Source organism: Bradysia coprophila, unplaced genomic scaffold (genome assembly GCF_014529535.1).
Source record: "Bradysia coprophila strain Holo2 unplaced genomic scaffold, BU_Bcop_v1 contig_50, whole genome shotgun sequence".
In the NCBI taxonomy this organism is placed as follows: Eukaryota; Metazoa; Arthropoda; class Insecta; order Diptera; family Sciaridae; genus Bradysia; species Bradysia coprophila.
Window position 1 is genome coordinate 484,547 of NW_023503751.1, and position 19,556 is coordinate 504,102.

Genomic DNA, 19,556 nt, shown 5'->3' on the forward strand with positions numbered 1-19,556 from the left:
CCGAGAATTTGAAACTTGGGGAAAAAGTGAAAAGTAAAAAAAAATTATCAAAGTTCGTTCACTTGGGTCAGTTCGATACTGATTCGGGTTCGTTTGTCGTAACTTGACCAAATCGTTCCGTAAAACAAAAGAAAATATTTTTCACCACCTTCACAATAAGTCTTATTTATTAAAAAAAACAGTTTATCATTCTTTTCTTCTTCAAGTGTCTTCTGAAAAACCACTTTGTAAATTTGATAGTTTGTTAGAAAATTATTTCAACTTTTTATAAGTCCTTTTTTTGTAAAGTTTATTAGAAAATCGTTTCAAATTCTTCTAAGTCCTTTTTTGTAAAAAAAAACAAACTCAAACAATTATTTTATTTTTCTTTAATTGTCCTTTGAAAAATCACTTTCAAATTTTTCTAAGTCCTTTTTGTAAAAAAACAAACTCAAACAATTATTTTATTCTTCTTTAATTGTCCTTTGAACAGTCACTTTGTAAATTCGAAAGTTTATTAGAAAATCGTTTCAAATTTTTCTAAGTCCTTTTTGTAAAAAAAAACAAACTCAAACAATTATTTTATTTTTCTTTAAGTGTCCTTTGAAAAATCACTTTGTAAATTCGAAATTTTGTCAGAAAATCGTTTCAAATTTTTCTAAGTCCTTTTTTTGTAAAAATAAAATGAAATCAAATTTTATCGCTGAGGTCAGACCACTTTTACATTCACTTCACAAGTCTTTATGCCAAGAAGATCACCACACGACTAAATTGTAAGATCGGTACGAAGACCTATTCAAGACTTTGATCTCGACGTACAGAAAATTTCCCAGGACCAGAAAGTACTTAAGGAATTCGTTCTCCCCAATAAATGTCAACCCTAATGTAATTTAATAATCGGTGTTATTTGATGAAAAAAAAAAAAAAAAAAACCGTTTATGTCACACTTGACCGCAATTAATGCGTAAACAGAATATCCTTATATTCTCTATTGGACTCCTTTCTTAACCCTGAAGTATGTGCGAACAAAGGAGAGTAGGTGTATACAATCGCAAAATATATGTTACGATATATTTTGTTTTTATTGAATAAAGGTAATAATAAAAAGGATAAAAAGAATTTATATTAACTTACCAAAGCAGTGGTACGTATCTTTGCATTCTTTTGATGATTCCCTTTCTTTCTTTGTTGCTTTCTTTTCGGTTTTCCTTTTTTTTTCTTGTCAACACTCAAGATTTAAATTGTCAACGAGACCCGCTTTGAAATATTTTGAGTGATAAAAATAAAAAAAAAATAAATTATTTCGACCGACACTTCAACCGCAATACAAAAAAAGATAGGTAATTCTTTGTTTTTATTTGACACCAATTGTAAAGTTACATTCCCGAATACGTATCCCGACGGCCGAGCGAACCAGGGGCGTAAATAGAAAAACCAAATTTACATACACACTAATTTATTCAGCGAAGTTAATTTCTATTCACTTCTATCAACACATAGGAACTCTTTATCTCAAACACTTGATTCGAGGTATTCACTTCAAAGACTTAAACCAAATAATGATCTGGAATTAACCGACGTTACGAACCGCAATACTTTCCAAGATAAACTGACCACGATACAGTGATTGTATCGTGTATTTATGCTAAATTTTAGCATTAGGAGGATAGGACGATTTGCAGCTGTTGTCCTTTCTTCATCAAAACCCATTTTCAATTATTTTCTCCATTCTTCTAAATCCTGATTTATCGTTATGCAATTCATAAGACATTTTATCGGAATTCATCCTTTTGTTATTTTATTTTGATCATTTTTATTACCGAATAAGGAATGCGACGGTTACGAACTGCATTCCTTTATTGGTATATATCTCGTAGGCAATTTCCAACATGTTATCCCATTGTATCAATTGGGAAACCAATCTTATTGGAAATAATATTGCCTAATTTCGTGCGTAAACAATTCATAAATTCATATGAAAGGTTTGGAGAGTTCATTTATTTACTTTAATAGGTTTTGAAGAATCAAGTCTATATTGTAGTGAAGGTTCACCACTCAACGTAGTGGTGGTCCACTACAGTTAGTGAAACACATGAAAACAATATTTTTGGGATTAGTATCTTACGTACTAGTTTGGTAAGATTGTAAATTTGGGTTAAAATATATCTTAGGGACTACAACGTAAAATGTTGTTTTGGTGTATTCTTACGTTCTATTGAGATTCCGCAGGCCTAATTTATGGTTAATATTGGTACACATTGATTAAGAATATATTTTGTTTTTAAATTGTTTTTGTATGCAAGAAGAGTTCACCTTAGGTTGTGGGTTGGTTAAGGTTTGGTGTGGTGTTTGGGAAGAGAGTTTTTGTTGATGGTGTTGGACGTGGGATGTTCGTATTTGTTGATTCCTGTGGTTGTAGGTTGAATGCGAATCGTTATGTGGTTGTTGGTGCAGTAACCACATCCCTAATTTCCATACCTTTTCGCCACTACAGCAGTTAGAGTGGTTTATGGCGTTTCAACCGCCAAACATTCAACTATACCGTAACACTCTTAAAACCCTCTATCACATGGAAACACGACGCATCGCTATAGACTCAGCCGAACGTAATTTGAACGACATCGGCCTAACAATTTCTTTACAACCGTGGTCAGTCTTTAGAAGAACAGCTGAAAACACTGCTTTTCCAGCAACTACAGCCATGATACGAAAAATGCAGTCATCAATATTGACTCTCATGTCGTTTCATCAATTTTTACCAAAATTCCACTAATATATACTTGCCCTTTTCTCTCCTTTTCCTCCTATTGACAGAACCACAACTTACCTCCTATGAAAAAGGAATAATACATCATACCCAGGCCACTTATAGCCATCCTAACCTCCTCGATATAAAATCTTTCATCCACACCCCCACTATAGCTTTATCTTTTGGGATTTTTTCCGAAACTAGCGCTCTCTGCATAGCTTCAGCTAACTCTTCGGCTTGTTTAATGAAATCAGGTATAGCAGATCGGTTAAGTTTCAACCCTAGCATTCTACTAGAAACAACTTCAGACGATTCAGTCGTAATACCATTTTGTAAACCGTCAATAATCTCATCTACTTCAAGGGGTGCTTCTGGAACTTCTTCTAACGCTTTTCCCTCTAATCTGGTCAATATGAATTCAATCAACAATACTTTATGAGTGTCACCCGCGCGCCTCTTCAATAACCTCAATACGTTAACAAATGCTCTTAATCCCAACGGGTCTCCTGAATAGCTTTTACTTAGCAGTTTGCCTGCCAAGGCTAAAAATTCGTCTTCTGTCTGGGGCATGTTTTCGTCTTCGCTTTCAGAAGTATCAGAACCCACTTCAATATCTAACGGATCGATTACTTGAATATTCGGAGGAACCTTTATTCTAATTTTCAGAATAGAAAAAAGCTTAATGACTCTGTCTCTTAATGCCGTGTGAAAACTACTCGCGTCAATTTTATGCTCCTTTGTAAAAGTTGAATACTGCGGTATTATTACTCTCAAAATCGCATTATATTGCAGTATATAATTAGTCAGGTGGTTTTCAAAAGTTTCGGGTGAACCTCTTTTCTTCCTTCTCGCTAATAAACACTTTTCCACTCGTACCAATTCTGTTTTAAGAGTTCTTGTTTCATTTACTATTTCTTCCCATGTTGACATGGTATTAGCATTAGGCAAAGTTTATGCAAACATAAAAGTATTTACGTAACGCAATGTAAAACATGAAAATCAAAGTAATAAAAAATATGACAAAATTTAATTGCGAATTAGACGCGTTTGAAATAGCAAAAATACTCGAAAACGGTTTAGCTTGAAAAGTTTCCATCATCACTTTTATACCCAAAAAATTCAACATTAAACAAAATTGCATTAACACGCGCGACTAATTTTTTTTAATTCAAAACGTTCATATTCAATAACATCCGTTGGTAAAGAAAAATATGCAAGAATATCGGATTACCTTACGAAATTGCCAAGCCACGCCATATACTTGTTGCTGTGTGCTGTTGTTTGTAATTTTGCTGACCATCGAATTTATTGTGCAAGCCACGCTACCAACTTGTTGCTATGTGCACCAAAATTACTGTCGCCAAAATTTTTTCTTATGACCGTCAATTTTCTGTTCCAACACCTTATTTTTGTTTTAAATGTTCTTATCGCATTTCGGGATTCACTTAAATGTTTTCTAGAGTGTCTCTGGATTTTCTAATTGCAGCTTTCTTAATACATTGACGATGCTTCGTATATATTTTGTACAGTGAGTGTACGCATAAAATTGCAACTATTATTACCAATAAAATTCTGGTCATGTCACTATGGTCTTGCAATTGTTCAATTATTGTGATATCATTTGTGTTTGAGTTTCCTTCCGCTTTTAATTCTTTTGATTTAGAGGTACCCATATTTCAGTTTAATTAATTATTTCCATTTTACAAATTAACACTGCTGCACACTGAAACAATTTCACAATGTCACCAATTTTTTTTTTCTGTCCTGTCACGGTCGCCATATAGTATAAGAATAAACTATGTTCTTTGATGGTTGTATTATAACTGTTTATTCAACTCAACTGGTTAGTATAAGGAGAGAGTGCATACGCTCTCCCCACTTACATTATATTAATAAAGTGTAGTGGAGGATCTTAGGTATTTTTATACTACACCACCTAACGTTATGAATATCAAAAAAAACACCAACCAAATAAATTCCACAGAAAGAATTTTATTTAATCAAAAAAAAAAACCACTTCGGAAGTTTACATATTAATACATGCAAACATAATTCACTAAAAGATACTATAAACGGAAACACAAGTAATAATAATTTTTTTTCTTCTCTCTCTCGAAACAAAAAAATAATAATTAATAACTGAATAATTCATCCAAAGACACAGAAACAATCCACGTGAACCGCACTGCTACGACCACATCTGCAAGAACAAGTGTTACATCGTGAATATCTAAAATAATCAGACCAAACTAAAAATAATTGTTTTCTCTCAAAAACGACACTTACCATCCCCACGGGTGCAGCATTAATGGTTTCCGCAAAGCCAAATCCAACCAAGCACATTCCGATACCAAAACCGAATCTCTCTGTTTCGTCACATATCGCAGGACCATACCATTAGATATCCTTGAATTTGCCGCCCGACAATGTAACACTCGCAACTCGGTAAATGAGTACACTCCCAACCAGATAAATCTCATTGCATTGATCGATCGATCGACCAACCATTTCTCCGACATCTTCACCGAATAATACTCCACGTCCAAAGATTCAAAGCATTCCTCCAAATTCTCCACAATAACTCTACGTTGAAGAACGACTGGAACTAGATGTTCCTGCCGAGATATACGCCATTCGCAATCCAGTTTTTCCTTTAATAAAATTGCTTCCCACAGGCGATGACCAAGACATAACGACATCATGTACCGCTGAGCGTACATCGACCGCATACTCAACACCATAGCATATCCTACCGAAGCAGCTAACAAAAGACCCATCTTCAGTGTGAAATCAATAAAAGAAATTTGAAGCTTCACAATTTTCCTTTAAATTGCTGCTGCTACTCGTAGATCGAGCGTTGCAATCTGAAATTGATAGGGGAGACAGCTGATCGTATTCTGCATGAAATAAGCGAAACTTGTAGCGGTTCAAAATCCCATCTTGTCAGTGTCAAATCAATGAAAGAAATTTGAAGCAAAAATGGGAATTTGACACTGAAGATGGGTTTTTCTTCTTCGACAAGTTTGGCTTATTAAACGCAGAATTCAATAAGCTCTCTGACCATAACCATTTCAGCTCACAAGACTCCATCTACGAAGAGCTCGGCGTACACCACACACGCTTGACGACATGAAATTGCATTTCCAAGCGGTAGCTTTGATCATTGCAAGATAAATTTCAAATGTCGATACAGAGGTTGTATTGTCGCTGTCAACCATACAAATCGAAGTTACTCGCACAACCAATCGTTTTGGCCGTAGATTGAAGATCCTGCGCAGATACAAATCGGTAATTTTGCGAATTTATTATCGGGTGAGATGTCACCATTAGAATCGTATCAAATCAGTGCATTGGATTTTCTGGACAAAATGATGAGCATGACACTATCACAAATTTCAAACGTAAGCAACAGGTCGTCGAATGTTTTGGATCTGGTCATTTGTAAACGAGCCGAACGATTTCAGTATCTACGAGGACAGAAATAGGATCATTGAGAAGGAACAGTAGGCCATACCCACACTTATGAATTCGATTTCAACCCTTTGCAGATGCTCAGAAGGTGCTCGATAAAACGTTGCTAACTGCTTGATAAATGGTATCGACAAAGTTATCGATAAATTGTTACTTTCTTGTAGCTTAATTACTTTCTGCATACCCTTCTGATGATCTTCAAATGGTTCCACTGCCTTATTCATATCATCACTAAGCCGTTTTACGTCGTTTTGTTTTTCCAAGTCAAGTAGTGTGAAGTTGGGGGAGCAAACGTATGGAAGTTGAAAAAGTAAAACTTTTGAAAAAGTAAAACTTTTGAAAAAGTAAAACTTTTTTTATCTGAAGAAAAAAATATTTTCAGTTTTTTAATCTAAAATGTCTCCTGGTAGCTCAAGTCCGATCCGAGAAATTTTTGTAAATTATTTTTTGTACTTAAATGTTGCACCTCACTAATAAGATGATTGCTGAACCTTGCTTATAAGGCGATTGTTGCACCTGGCTTATAAGGCGATTGATGCACCTAACTAATAAGGTGATTGGTGCACCTCACTAATAAGGTGATTGATGTACCTCACTAATAAGGCAATCATGAAAATTGAAATAGAAAAAACTCTAGCAAATGAATATTATTATTATTATTAAAAATTTATTTATCAAAGATTAAAATGAGTATTTATTATAAACAAATGATTACCCGTATATTTCATAGTTATAAAATAGATTATGTGTAATCTGTTATGCTTAAAATATTTCTTCTACACAAGAAACAACCACGCTTAACAAACTCCATTAATTTTAACGCACACACACAACATATTGGATGCTGACAATTTTGAATTATGCAATCACACATCCTATCTTTACATACACAACATTCATCATTCATTATCATTCTATTATTATTTCTCACATTATTAATTCTCCAGGAAACAACATTAAAGTTTTCTATTGTAAAAACACATTGAAAAAAACTATACCAATATGTAGATGTTAAACTTTGGAAGAGCGAATTGATGTAATATGCACTTGTTTCTGCTGAGGATGCCGTTCTTGATCTGCAACAAAATAATAATTATTTTATTGCTTGCCACATGCGAAATTCATACATATAAATTTGCCCCCCACGAATCTCTATTTTCGCAGGGTGCTCGAGTCATTCATGTAAAATCAGTTTTCATCGGGTGCAGCCATATGAAGGTGAATGCGTCATCTGAAATATTTTATGCTTTTTAACATGAAAACGGGAATAATTATTGATGTTTTGTGTTTTTGGACAATTATTTTGCAGTGGCGAGAGTTCAGTGTGGCAAAAGAATTTCAATTCATAAAAAGAAAAATCACAAAACTGAAAGCGTCACCCATCTTTGTTCTAGCAATAATTTCAATGTTTGTTATGAACACACATAGCGAGCACTTTTAGTTGCGTATTTTTCACTTAAATTCGAAAACACTTTACACATTGATTAATTTTAGACACAATTCATTTCACTTCACTGCAAAATTTTTCGTCTAAATAACAAAAACAACAAAATCATTGCTTAGAATGTATTATCGTGGTACGGAATAACAATTCAATGACAGCACGGCACCTGCTATGGTGTGATCACTTCGATCACTTTCGGTACGGTTGGTACTGCTGTACCAATACCAATATTTTCGGGATATTTTATGAAGAAGTAAGAGCCGATTTCGGCTGTGTACTGGTTTTATAGTGCCGAAAAAATTTCTATTTGTTTTGTTGATTTTGTCTACAGATATAGTTGTTTTTAAATCAGCTTTTGTTGCTATTTATAGAAATTGATATGTAAGAATCAATTTTCGCATGGGCAAGCAATAAAATAGAATACAGTGCACCCTGCTGCAATGATTCATTACATGGTGGAACCATTTTGAAACTCGCAACTCACGCGTGTGTGTTTAAGCGCCTCGGTTTGAAAACTGTTATTTTGACGCGGGTAGTTACATACCTCGCCTTCGGCTCGGATATGCAAACTCTACCCTTGTCAAAATAGCAGTTTTCAAACCTTGGCGCTTAAACACACACTTGTGAGTTGCTCGTATCTCAAAATTGTTCCCCCATGTAATGAATCATTTTCGCAGGGTGCACTGTAACCTACTATTATTAATTTTTAGTTTTCCTCAATTATCATCGTATTCATACCTTTGAAGTAATGTTGATATTCTCATAGAATAACGATTTCTCAGCATACAGTACAATTTTAACGTGTACGTCCCAATTACACACATCGTTACTCCAATGTTGAACGATTTTGTTACAATTTTTATTAGTGTTTCCATAAACTTGATGTAACGATCATCCTCGATTAGTCTCGGTGCTTCGAATCGCAAGTCGAATCGTGCATTTCCATAGTAAAGGATTTTTTGGATTCCTGTTCCACAAATGCATCTGTCCAATAGATGTTCCAATAGAATATATGCGCACTCAAGACAAACTGTATTATTGCACGGTTTTAAAATACTGGTCGATTCAGCTTGAACACATCTTGCACAAATTGTTCCTGGTGGTATTTGTGGAACATCAAAAACAGTACCGTAATTAATTATTTGATCCACTTGTGCCATTATCGGTTCAATATATACCACAACACGATATCTTGGAGTCACAATCACTACACAAACTCTTTGAAATAAACGTCTGAAGAATTTATATACTTTTTTCATTGTAAATTCTTCTGTTACATTTGAATTTATCGGTACACATTTAAATACAATTCGCAACACACCAAACATCGCTACTAGGTTTGTAGATTTGAATCCGTTTGACAATGTACCGATCATCGCAAATAGCAATTTTTGAAAGTTTTGGTTATCCATTTTTAAAATGACACACTGCTTTTTAGATAGTAAAATTAAATGTTTAATGCACTGATTATAACTGTGAAATAGACACTAGTGGATAGATACTAGTGGACATGGGTTTTTATAAGTTCATCTGTTTATAATAATGTTCATTTCTATGTCATCGTCATCATATGTCCCATCATAAGTAAACAGCCTTACTTGTTTAGATACAAAAACTTTTTCATTGCATCTTCAATAATGGTGCTGGTAAATTTCATTTTTTCTTTTCATACATATAATCATAATCAAAATACTTTACATGTTTAGATAAAAAAAAAAACTTAAAACAAAGTTTTGATTGATAGTCAGGAAACACTAATTTATCGTTCGAAAGCATTACTATCTTTTGTTCGTTATTATGTATATCACTTCGCGAATAAAGAGAATCATAAATGTATTTATAATCTACAAATTGAAATTCATCATTTTCCTTACACTTAACTGTATGCACTTTATTTTCACTTATGACTTCTGACACAGTACTATATTTTCTAATACTAGCAAAATCAACGGGGTACAAAATAAGACTTTGACGATCTTCTCTATACGCAAGAATTGGATTGTCAGTGTTTGAATTGAAAATGTAAAATCTTTGTAAATTGCCTTTGTAAACAGGAGGGTTTATAACTGTTGGCGACACTCTATGCACAGGTCGCGGTTTTTGCACTGTTTGCACTGATTTTATATGGTTATGGTTAAAACGTACCGATAAAAAGATAACCATTATAACACTAATCACAAGATTTAATGTTGTTGAATATATTTCAAATATGTCAAACAAAATTTCCAAAATAGTTTTAACCATTATCACAATTATTTGATAAATAATGTGTGAGATACTAATCACATGAAACAACAAAATCATTTTTTGAAAAATATATTGTTTCGTTCTACCACGTATGAAGGTTCTTTTAAAACTAAACTAAAATGAATAAGGGTTAAACAGATGATTCTTTTAAAATTTTGACAATTATGTTGAAACAGAAATTTTTAATTTTTATTTAAAACTGACACTCATAAAGTTTTCTTTTGTGAGTTTGTAAAAGACTTTAGATGTTTGTTTTAAGGGACAAACACGTCCGTTTATTATAAAGGTCTAAATACAACTGCCCGTCATGCATAAAAACTAGGCGTAGATATTGACAGTCATTTCTGTGCAATATCTCCGCACTCAGCAATACCCAATGATAATTGTTGCAACGCACTAACATCGTAAGTGGGTCATCACAATTCTGCATTGGAATCGTTGTCAATTCGTTGAGTCATAATATTTCTTACTGAATATTTGGGCCACACCCACACTCGGCCATTCGACTGGTTAGATGCCCTCATCAACCACCCAAAAAAAAAAAAAAACAGATTAAGCGGTATCGTCGAGAAATCTGCACTCCATTGGAAATATCATCACCCAACTTTGTACTTATCATCAAAGAAAAAAAATAATAATTAAAAAAAATTAGAATCAATCAAAAAATCATAGCAAAAACCGTCGACGTGAGAAAACGTCTGTCTACTTGCAGCCCGTGGTGCAATTATGTCTTGCGGGGGGTAATGGTTCGCTCTAAATAGTTCCGCTTCAATCTACGTTGGTTCTGTCGATACAGAATGTACAAAGTCTGCGTAACAACTATTATCAACAACAAGACCAGGACCACTGTATGAAACATGTCTACATCCTTAATTACTTCTTCCACTATTACCTTAGTATTGGCTTGACCAGCCACTTCCGCTTGTGACGACTGCTCGTGACCCATGACACTAACGGGAATCAAAATCAAATAAATTTCAACAAACACTTTCTTCACGTCTCACATTAACTTACGATAAAACAAATGCTCTCTATAAGTAATTAAACATATTAAATTATCTGCATGAATTTGTAGAGTGCGGACTGGACTCAGTAAGGCTGACCGAGCGTATGTAAGCGTACCAAGTAAAGATCTTATTTTATGCAAACCAATAACTTTATTCACAGTAAAACATTAATTTCACAAATATTCTAACACAAATATACTATTACAATTATTAACAACACGAACGATAATATGCTTCTCGATTACTTATTACAACTGACTCTACGATCTGGGCATACTATCGCTTATATGCCCAGAACTAACATGTGAAGGATAGTGGCCCATTAAACTCCCGTTAAATTCCCATCAATTCGATAAGGCTCCCGTAAGATCCTGTGTTAAACCCTTTATCTTTTGAGCTATAAAGATTACACGAGATTTATTTATCCTAAGCTCATAAATCCTATCTTATCTAAATCACTAACCTATTCACCCCAATTATTTATTTACATGGTTTTTCCATGTTTTCCTTATCTGCTATTTTAATATTGTGGGAATCTACCCAATTAGTGATATCTATTTATGCTTCATCTTTGCTAAATCGCCTTAATTTATGCTACTCCAAATAATTAGTCTAACAGGCGTTACTATAATTTGTACTAAAACAGGGACGTACTGAGGCGTGGTGCTGGTACACTACATCACCTCCCCCCCTTAAAAAAAAACTAAAAAATGTCCCATTTTTTGTTTTGATCGTAAAAGAGTGGAATATCGTTCATGTTGTGTTCTATTCCTATAACTATGTTGTATTTTATGGATGTTATATGTGTACTAGTCTGCATCCTGTGGCACTTCGTGCCACGTCGCATCCTAGCAAGCTAGACCGGGCAGACACCTGTTAGAGACTAACATCTATTCGAAAGCAACTCTAAGTCTGCTAAAGAGCTATACGAAAATCGCTTCGCTCCGCTCAAACATCGCTTCGCTCCGCTCAAACATTCTTATGAAAAATTAGTCCAAAACATCACCTTCTTCTTTTGTAATGCCTAATATCGTCTTTTCATTATTTATTTATTTTTCATGCCAGGGGGCTGCCGCCCCCTGGACCCCCGCAATCACCACTCTCACACCTTTTCGAACAAAACACCTCTTCCCGTGTCACACTCCCACATTTTTACAGTTAAGTTAGCCCGAAACAACACCTTCTTTGTGACGCCTAATATCGTCTTTCCATTATTTATTTTTCATGCCAGGGGCTTGCCGCCCCCTGGACCCCCGCAATCACCATTAATACACCTTTTAGAAAAAAACACCTATTCCCGTGAGATACTCCACTGAAAATCATCAATACCGAACAACTTTGACGAAGAAATCAACTTTCCATCTGCTTCACATAAAAAGTTACAAAAATCGAGGGACTGGTCACTCACACACAAAAGCGGACACTGCGGTCACTTCCACACAACCACTCTCTCAATTAACAACAATTTTGCCGAAAAAACCAACTCTCCATCTGCTTCACATAAAAAGTTACAAAAATCGAGGGGGTGGTCACTATTACTTAAAAGTGTACACTGTGATCACTTCCATACAACCACTCTTTCAATACCCAACAACTTTGCCGAAGAAACGAAGCTTCCATCTGCTTCACACACAAAGTTACAAAAATCGAGGGGGTGGTCACTATTACCTAAAAGCGTACACTGTGGTCACTTCCATACAACCACTCTTTCGATAACCAACAACTTTGCCGAAGAAACGAACTCTCCATCTGCTTCACACAAAAAGTTACAAAAATTGAGGGGGTGGTCACTCTCACACAAAAGCGGACACTGTGGTCACTTTCAGACGACAACTCTTTCGATAACCAACAACTTTGCCGAAGAAACCAACTCTCCATTTGCTCCATACAAAAAGTTAAAAAAAATCGAGGGGGTGGTCACTCACACACAAAAGCGTACACTGTGGTCACTTCCATACAACCACTCTTTCAATACCCAACAACTTTGCCGAAGAAACCAATTTTCCATCTGCTTCACACAAAAAGTTACAAAAATCGAGGGGGTGGTCACTCTCACACAAAAGCGGACACTGTGGTCACTTTCAGACGACAACTCTTTCGATAACCAACAACTTTGCCGAAGAAACCAACTCTCCATTTGCTCCATACAAAAAGTTAAAAAAAATCGAGGGGGTGGTCACTCACACACAAAAGCGTACACTGTGGTCACTTCCATACAACCACTCTTTCGATAACCAACAACTTCGTCGAAGAAACAAACTTTCCATCTGCTTCACATAAAAAGTTACAAAAATCGAGGGGGTGGTCACTCAAACACAAAAGCGTACACTGCGGTCACTTCCATACAACCACTCTTTCAATAACCAACAACTTTGCCGAAGAAACCAACTCTCCATCTGCTTCACATAAAAAGTTACAAAAATCGAGGGGGTGGTCACTCAAACACAGAAGCGTACACTGTGGTCACTTCCATACAACCACTCTTTCGATAACCAACAACTTTGCCGAAGAAACCAACTTTCCATCTGCTTCACAGCCAAAGATACAAAAATCGAGGGGGTGGTCACTATTACCTAAAAGCGTACACCGTGTTCACTTCTATTCAACCACACCACTCACCTCTCAAACCCACACAACTTTCACCAAAAACAAATCCATTTTTCTCAAAGAAAAACTCAAAATCATCATCGATCGCTGTACGTTGGAGTAGCTCAAAAATGGCCCACTTGGAGAGCTGTCACTCGCTCGAAATTGATCCGAATTTCCTAAATTTTTTTTTCCTCGATTCGTAGGATTGTTACCTTTCGTTGAAATCCTCACACGCCCCTCTAGCTTCTAAAACAGCCGCTCCGCAATTACAAACGTGTTCCCGTTGGTGGGCAAACACCCTACTTACCACCTTAACTCCAACAAATTGACCCCAATTTTTTTCCAGTTTTTTTTCTTCGCTTCGTACCATCAATACCTTTCATTTGAGCCCGCGCACGCCTCACCACCTTCCAAAACAGCCACTCCACAATTTAAAACATTTTCCAGACCCTCAAAAAAACCCATAAAATCCACTCTACCACCTCCCGATGAAAAGTTAGAAAAAAACTTTCTTCTGCAACTTTGTTCACCGCAATAAATGGAACATTTCTTCTTCCCTCACCGACGCTCCATCTCTCAAAATAACCGAGTTATTCCGATTCAGCCATTTTCCACCTCCCCACAGTCATAACTTCACTATCTCCGAACAGACTTTTCACCGGACCACGTTTTCTCCACGTTTCAGACCATTCCCTACAACATATCAAAAAGTGTTTTTTTTTTTTTTTTTGCTCTGAACTTTCATTTTGACGGTAAATAGCGGACAAACAGACAGAAAGACAAACATCTCGTCATTATAATATAGTATTTTCTTATCGTTTTTTTTTTTTTTTTTTTTTTTTTTTTTTTTTTTTTTTTTTTTAATTATCCTTTTGTAATTATAATTATCCTAAATCGATCTCCCGTACACCTTTTGGTTGTTTTTCTTTTGTTGTAATTTGAAATGTGAGGTTCGGAGAATGGAATTGATTGTTGAGCGAAATATAGCTCACCATATTATGTTTATATTAAGAAAAAGAAAAATAACCAAAGTTAAAAAAAAAAAAAACGTTTCAACTTATTTTGTAAAGAGTATATAAAAAATATAATTTCGCTAGGTTAATAATATGGTCAGAACCTGTTGGTGTAGTTTCGTCAATGATGATGTGGGCATTCATTCTTGTCGAACCATGTGAATAATTGTACGTCGCAATTGTGGCACCATAATGCTGTAATCTCCAGTAGTGAAAAGATTAGTGTTTCGGGTAATGTAAGGTGGTCTTCGCCGTCGTATGGGATTATTTTGAGTAGTGAACTTCGTAGAGTGTATTGCGGTTGGCATCGTTTGCAGATCATGAAGTGTTTTTTGTCTGGTGTGAGTATAAGCGTTCGTTGCGTCGTTAGAAAGTGATTTTCGATGTTGAAGAACTCGAGGTGTATTGTTTGGAGGAACAGGTGTCTCAATGTTGCTCTGGTGAGAGTGTCGATCTGCGGTAAACGTCTGGTTATTGCTATCGTATGATTGTAGAAGTATACTAGTCGTTGATTGGTAGTCGCTAGTGTTTGCCACCAATTGCGTTTGACTGATGTCTTAACTATGTGGTTGTTGTTGTGTGGTGCCATTATGTCTGCAATCGTGAAAATACATGGTGTGAGCGTCTTAAGAAGCGTGAAGTATTTTCATGGACATTGTAGATATTAGAGTTGTAAAAAATTCCGAGACCGGTGTTAGTTTGAGATTCTCGTTCATTGGAGATACTATGATATTGCCGTTGATGCCTCCCAAAAGTCCGATATTAATGGCATGTTTGTTTAAATGTGTTTCGATTGTCCGTATACGATACCGCTTCCTGTCGAGTCTTTGTAAACGGAAGTATGTTCTTCTTTGTTTGTTGGATAATTGTAACCACTGCTGTTGGGTTTCCTCAATGTTTTCTAGAATTGGTTTCCCTTTGTTGTCGTGCCATAATTTCATAGTTGTGCACCGTCGGTACCATTGAAACGCTGAATCGAATGGTGCCACTTTGAACCAATGTAATTTGAGTTGTCCCTTGTGAACTTGTAGTGAACGTTTGTAGACAGTTACGTAAGATTGTTTAATTTCCTCATGTAAACAGTTCATCCAAATTATGTTGTGGCCCTGGTCGATTAAATTATCGCGTTGCCCTGATAGCGGTAGATGTTTATAGTGTGTAAATCTTGCCGTGGTTAAGAATAGTTTTTGGCCCAATGTCATCATGGAAGTCGCTTCGTCGTTCAATGCGAAGTGATGAAGTCGCACTTGTGTTTGTTGCCATTGAAGTATGTATTGGCATGTTGGATTGGCTTGTTTGTGTGTCTGGATGGGGTCGTCATTACTATTCCAATCCATGTGACGTATATGGCACTCAAAACATTGTACGATATCAGTTCTGCCGGTGTAATAAAGTCCCGCAATTGCCAATTTGTAAGCTAACGGTCGTAATTTCTGGGGTCCCATATCATAAGATCGTAGACGGTTGTCGTATTGCCCATAGTATTGGTAGAGAAGGTGTGTTGTTACGTTAGTTTTTGGTGTATGACGACGTGTTCTGACCATTTTCGTTATTATTTCTAAATATTGGGGTAAGATTTTGTTGTATGAAATATGCTATTATATAATAAGATAAAATTTCTATGCATTAGTTTCTGTTGCGTTCAAGCATGCATTTACTGGATGGTTTAGACCATATGTGTTGTTGCCTTCCCTTTCCGTAACATTATAAGAGGTTGGTGAAAAACGTTCCCATATTATTAATATAAGAACTGCCATAGCCATTAGAGATAAGACAGTAATGATCGAAACTAAAATGTTGTCTATAAACGAATGTTCGTCCTGTCTTGTCGTTAATTGGTACTGTTCTTGATTAGAAAGCTGTCGTAGTCGAGTCCGTAATTGTGTGATACTTGTACTGAGTTTTCTAAGTTTTTCAGATTCTCCAAAAGAAACTACGTTAGGCGCATCTATTTGTTGTATTAATGGCAACGTCAAATGTTTTTGTTCTATAATTTCTGGATAAAACCATGTGATATTTACTCTGGGTTTAATGTGGCCGTAAATTTCACTAAAATAACTGCTTTGTGCTGAAAGTAAAATTTGATTAGTTTTCAATTGGCAATCCTGCCCGATTGAAATTAGTCCGACGTCCTGTACCATATGTTCCCTTGCCGGTACATTTTGACATTTCACGTAAATAGTCTGTGGAGTGGGGAACACTCCAATCCATGTGTTACGTTGTCTTAATCGTATCCAGAGTTCAGATTTTATATCGGTCACTCTTGTGTCACAGTGATTTGTGTCATTAAATGCAGTTAAAAGCGTGATTCCGCAGTCGTCCCGGGTGGGTGTAATTTGGAACGTAGGGGAATTTTGTATGCATACTATGTCGGATTCATTAGATTGAGATCGAAGGTCGTGACAATTATCTAATTCTTTATCAGTTAGAGAAATATAGGTTTCGTGAAAATCGTCGATTGCAATATATTCATGTGTAGGGACTATGAATTGATATAGTCCAGATGGAAGTCTTGTTGGTAGGCTTGTGACTTTGACCAACGTATATTGTTTGAGGTTAATAAGAGGTATGGACATTGATAATATGAGCTGGTCATCGATAATTCTTGATCTGGTAGAAGCCATTTGGTAATATGAAGCCATATTTTCTTTCGTAATTGGGAGTGGTAAATCTAGGTTTTCGCCACTGATTTGTTGTTGAATATATTCTAGTTCATTAAGAAACATAGAAGGGGGTAATATGATTGGGGTTGCTGCTACTGAAGTAGCTCCAAATGTTATGGCCTCTAAAAATTGTTTTTGTTTATGATGGTACAACGTAAGTGAAGAATCTATGTATTTTATAAGATTGTCGAATTGTGTATTTAGTGCCATGTTTGGCCATACGTCATCAAATTTTCCGTGCACTTCTTCAATAAGTGCAAAGACAACATCGAACTGTTGAATTGTGTTATTATGCAAGATTTGGTTTTCTCTATACATGGAGTCCATTGTGTCTAATGTAGATTGTAACAATGTCATGTGTTCTTGCATTAAAACCTGTCGATCGATAAATTTCCTATCCATTTCCTCGAATCGATGTAGGAATGATTCTGCATCTTCCTGTGATAGTGTTCCAAAAAGAGACTTCAAAACGGACCCTATTATATTGAACGGAGCGCGTTTTGGTCTGTTGGATTTGGTTTCGTAAAACCAATGCAGATTAAAGTCCCTAATATAATGTAACGATAACTGAATTTGATCGTATGAAGCTCCACATTGTCGTGAATAATTGTGACTACTTAAAGATTGGTTAACATCATCTGGTGTGATCAGAAATCGTTGTCGTAGCGTGTCACACACCTGTGTGAGTGTGTTTACTGTAGATTCAATTTCGTCAAACTCTGATTGAAGCTGTGTTAAATTCATGTGGTATACCACATTCCATTCATTGTTGTACAGTCGAATAGGGGCCACTTTTTCAAAGTATAGTCCGTTTGAATCGGTGATTGGTTGGAAGCTGAATTGATTTGTGACGTTTATCGTTTGTGATTGGCCCTGTGAGAGCTGGATCGCTAAAATAATCCTATGGAAAAGAGGCGTTTTATTCTAAAAATATTGTGAATACCTTCAAGTCGTTTAATGGTGGTCAACAGTATCTTAGTTTTCGGTGAATTGAAACGTAATTTTAAAAATAAAATTTGAACTAAATTGCCGCCTAAGTTATCGACTTTTCGTATCGTTTTTTTTTTTTGTGTACTAAAAGAAAATGAACAGACTCCTTAGCCTAATGGAACGGATGAAATGACGTTTGTAAATGTCATTTGTAGTTACTATCAGAGGAAACATGTTATTTCCCGCGCATTACCAGATTGTCACTCGCTAGTATACGCATCAGCTTGTGCAAGTTTAATTCGCGATTTCCGATTAAGTGACTCATTTACCGAATTTTTTGTGTTCAAAGGCTGTGTCCGTGTAATACAGATTTCGTTATTGGAAGGATCTAAGTTGTTAATTTGTGTACGCGTCAATCGTGCGTTTATATTTTCATATTTTTTTTTTTTATAACCTTAAACTGACCGGTAAGTTGTTTCACTTTTATAAACAAGCAATTGTATTTATTAAACCACGGAATGGTAACCTCGTTCCGTTATTCTAGTCATGCATATAATAAATATGCTGAAAAGTGATGTGTTGTATGTCGATCGCGAGATAAATAGAAATTCTTTTTGTTTTAGTCACCATGTGGAATTTGTCGTTCCTGTTGAAAACATTGGTGATTCTGTCGGTGTTGCCGTATTCTAATTATGGATTACCGTGTGTAACCGTACAACGCCCTACTGCTATTACCTATGTGGAATCTCAGAATAGTGGTCTTATGTTAGGTCTGGCTGTTTTTGGGGCTGTCGCGTTAAGCGTGTTGCTGGTAGCTGGTCTTGTAACGCTTGTTTCTTGGTGTTACGTACGGTATGATTCATTGATTGAATTGTTTGTCTTTTCATGCTATGCAATGTACTAATAAAAAAAATTTTTTTTGATTCTACAGTCGTCAACGCTTGAATCGCGCTTTTTATGCCTTCCAGGCGCCACTTCCTGAGAGTAATGTACTTGGTTCAGGAACAACGTCTCATGAAACCTCAATGGAGAGCGCGGTGTCCGGGTAATGAAAAAAAAAATTTTTGTAGAGTTAACCGTAAGTCGCTTAGCTGGCTTGAAACTATTTTTATCGTTGCATAATTTATCATAGAAATTAGCTTTCGTTCTCAAAAATGATCAGCTTGTATGCTGTTCACCCTTGAATTTATTTTGAATCTTGTATGACGTGTAAAGCCTATGTGCCAGAATGTAAAGAAATGGCGTTGATTTGATCGAATTTGAACTATAGTCCGCCTGGCGGTATTGCAACAATTTCCATTCGTCGTAATCTGTCGAATGATTTACTTGTTTGCGTAAAAGAAATTTCTGATTCATTACTGTGTTTATTTGAATTCGTTTCGATACAGTTAACCTGTAGAATTTATGTAAGTGGACTGAAGAAGTATCACTGTTTATGTATCGCAAAAAAAAAAAAAATCAAAA

The 19,556-nt window shown here is 35.7% G+C and overlaps 1 protein-coding gene across 1 annotated transcript; it reads right to left on the bottom strand.

Annotated features, from left to right (window-relative positions):
• Positions 1 to 14,304: 14,304 nt before the first annotated feature.
• On the bottom strand, positions 14,305 to 17,081 carry LOC119082886. Its single transcript, XM_037192545.1, has one exon. The coding sequence runs from the start codon at positions 16,041 to 16,043 to the stop codon at positions 15,126 to 15,128; it is 918 nt and encodes a 305-aa protein (XP_037048440.1). The 5' UTR covers positions 16,044 to 17,081; the 3' UTR covers positions 14,305 to 15,125.
• Between the last annotated feature and the right edge of the window lie 2,475 nt (positions 17,082 to 19,556).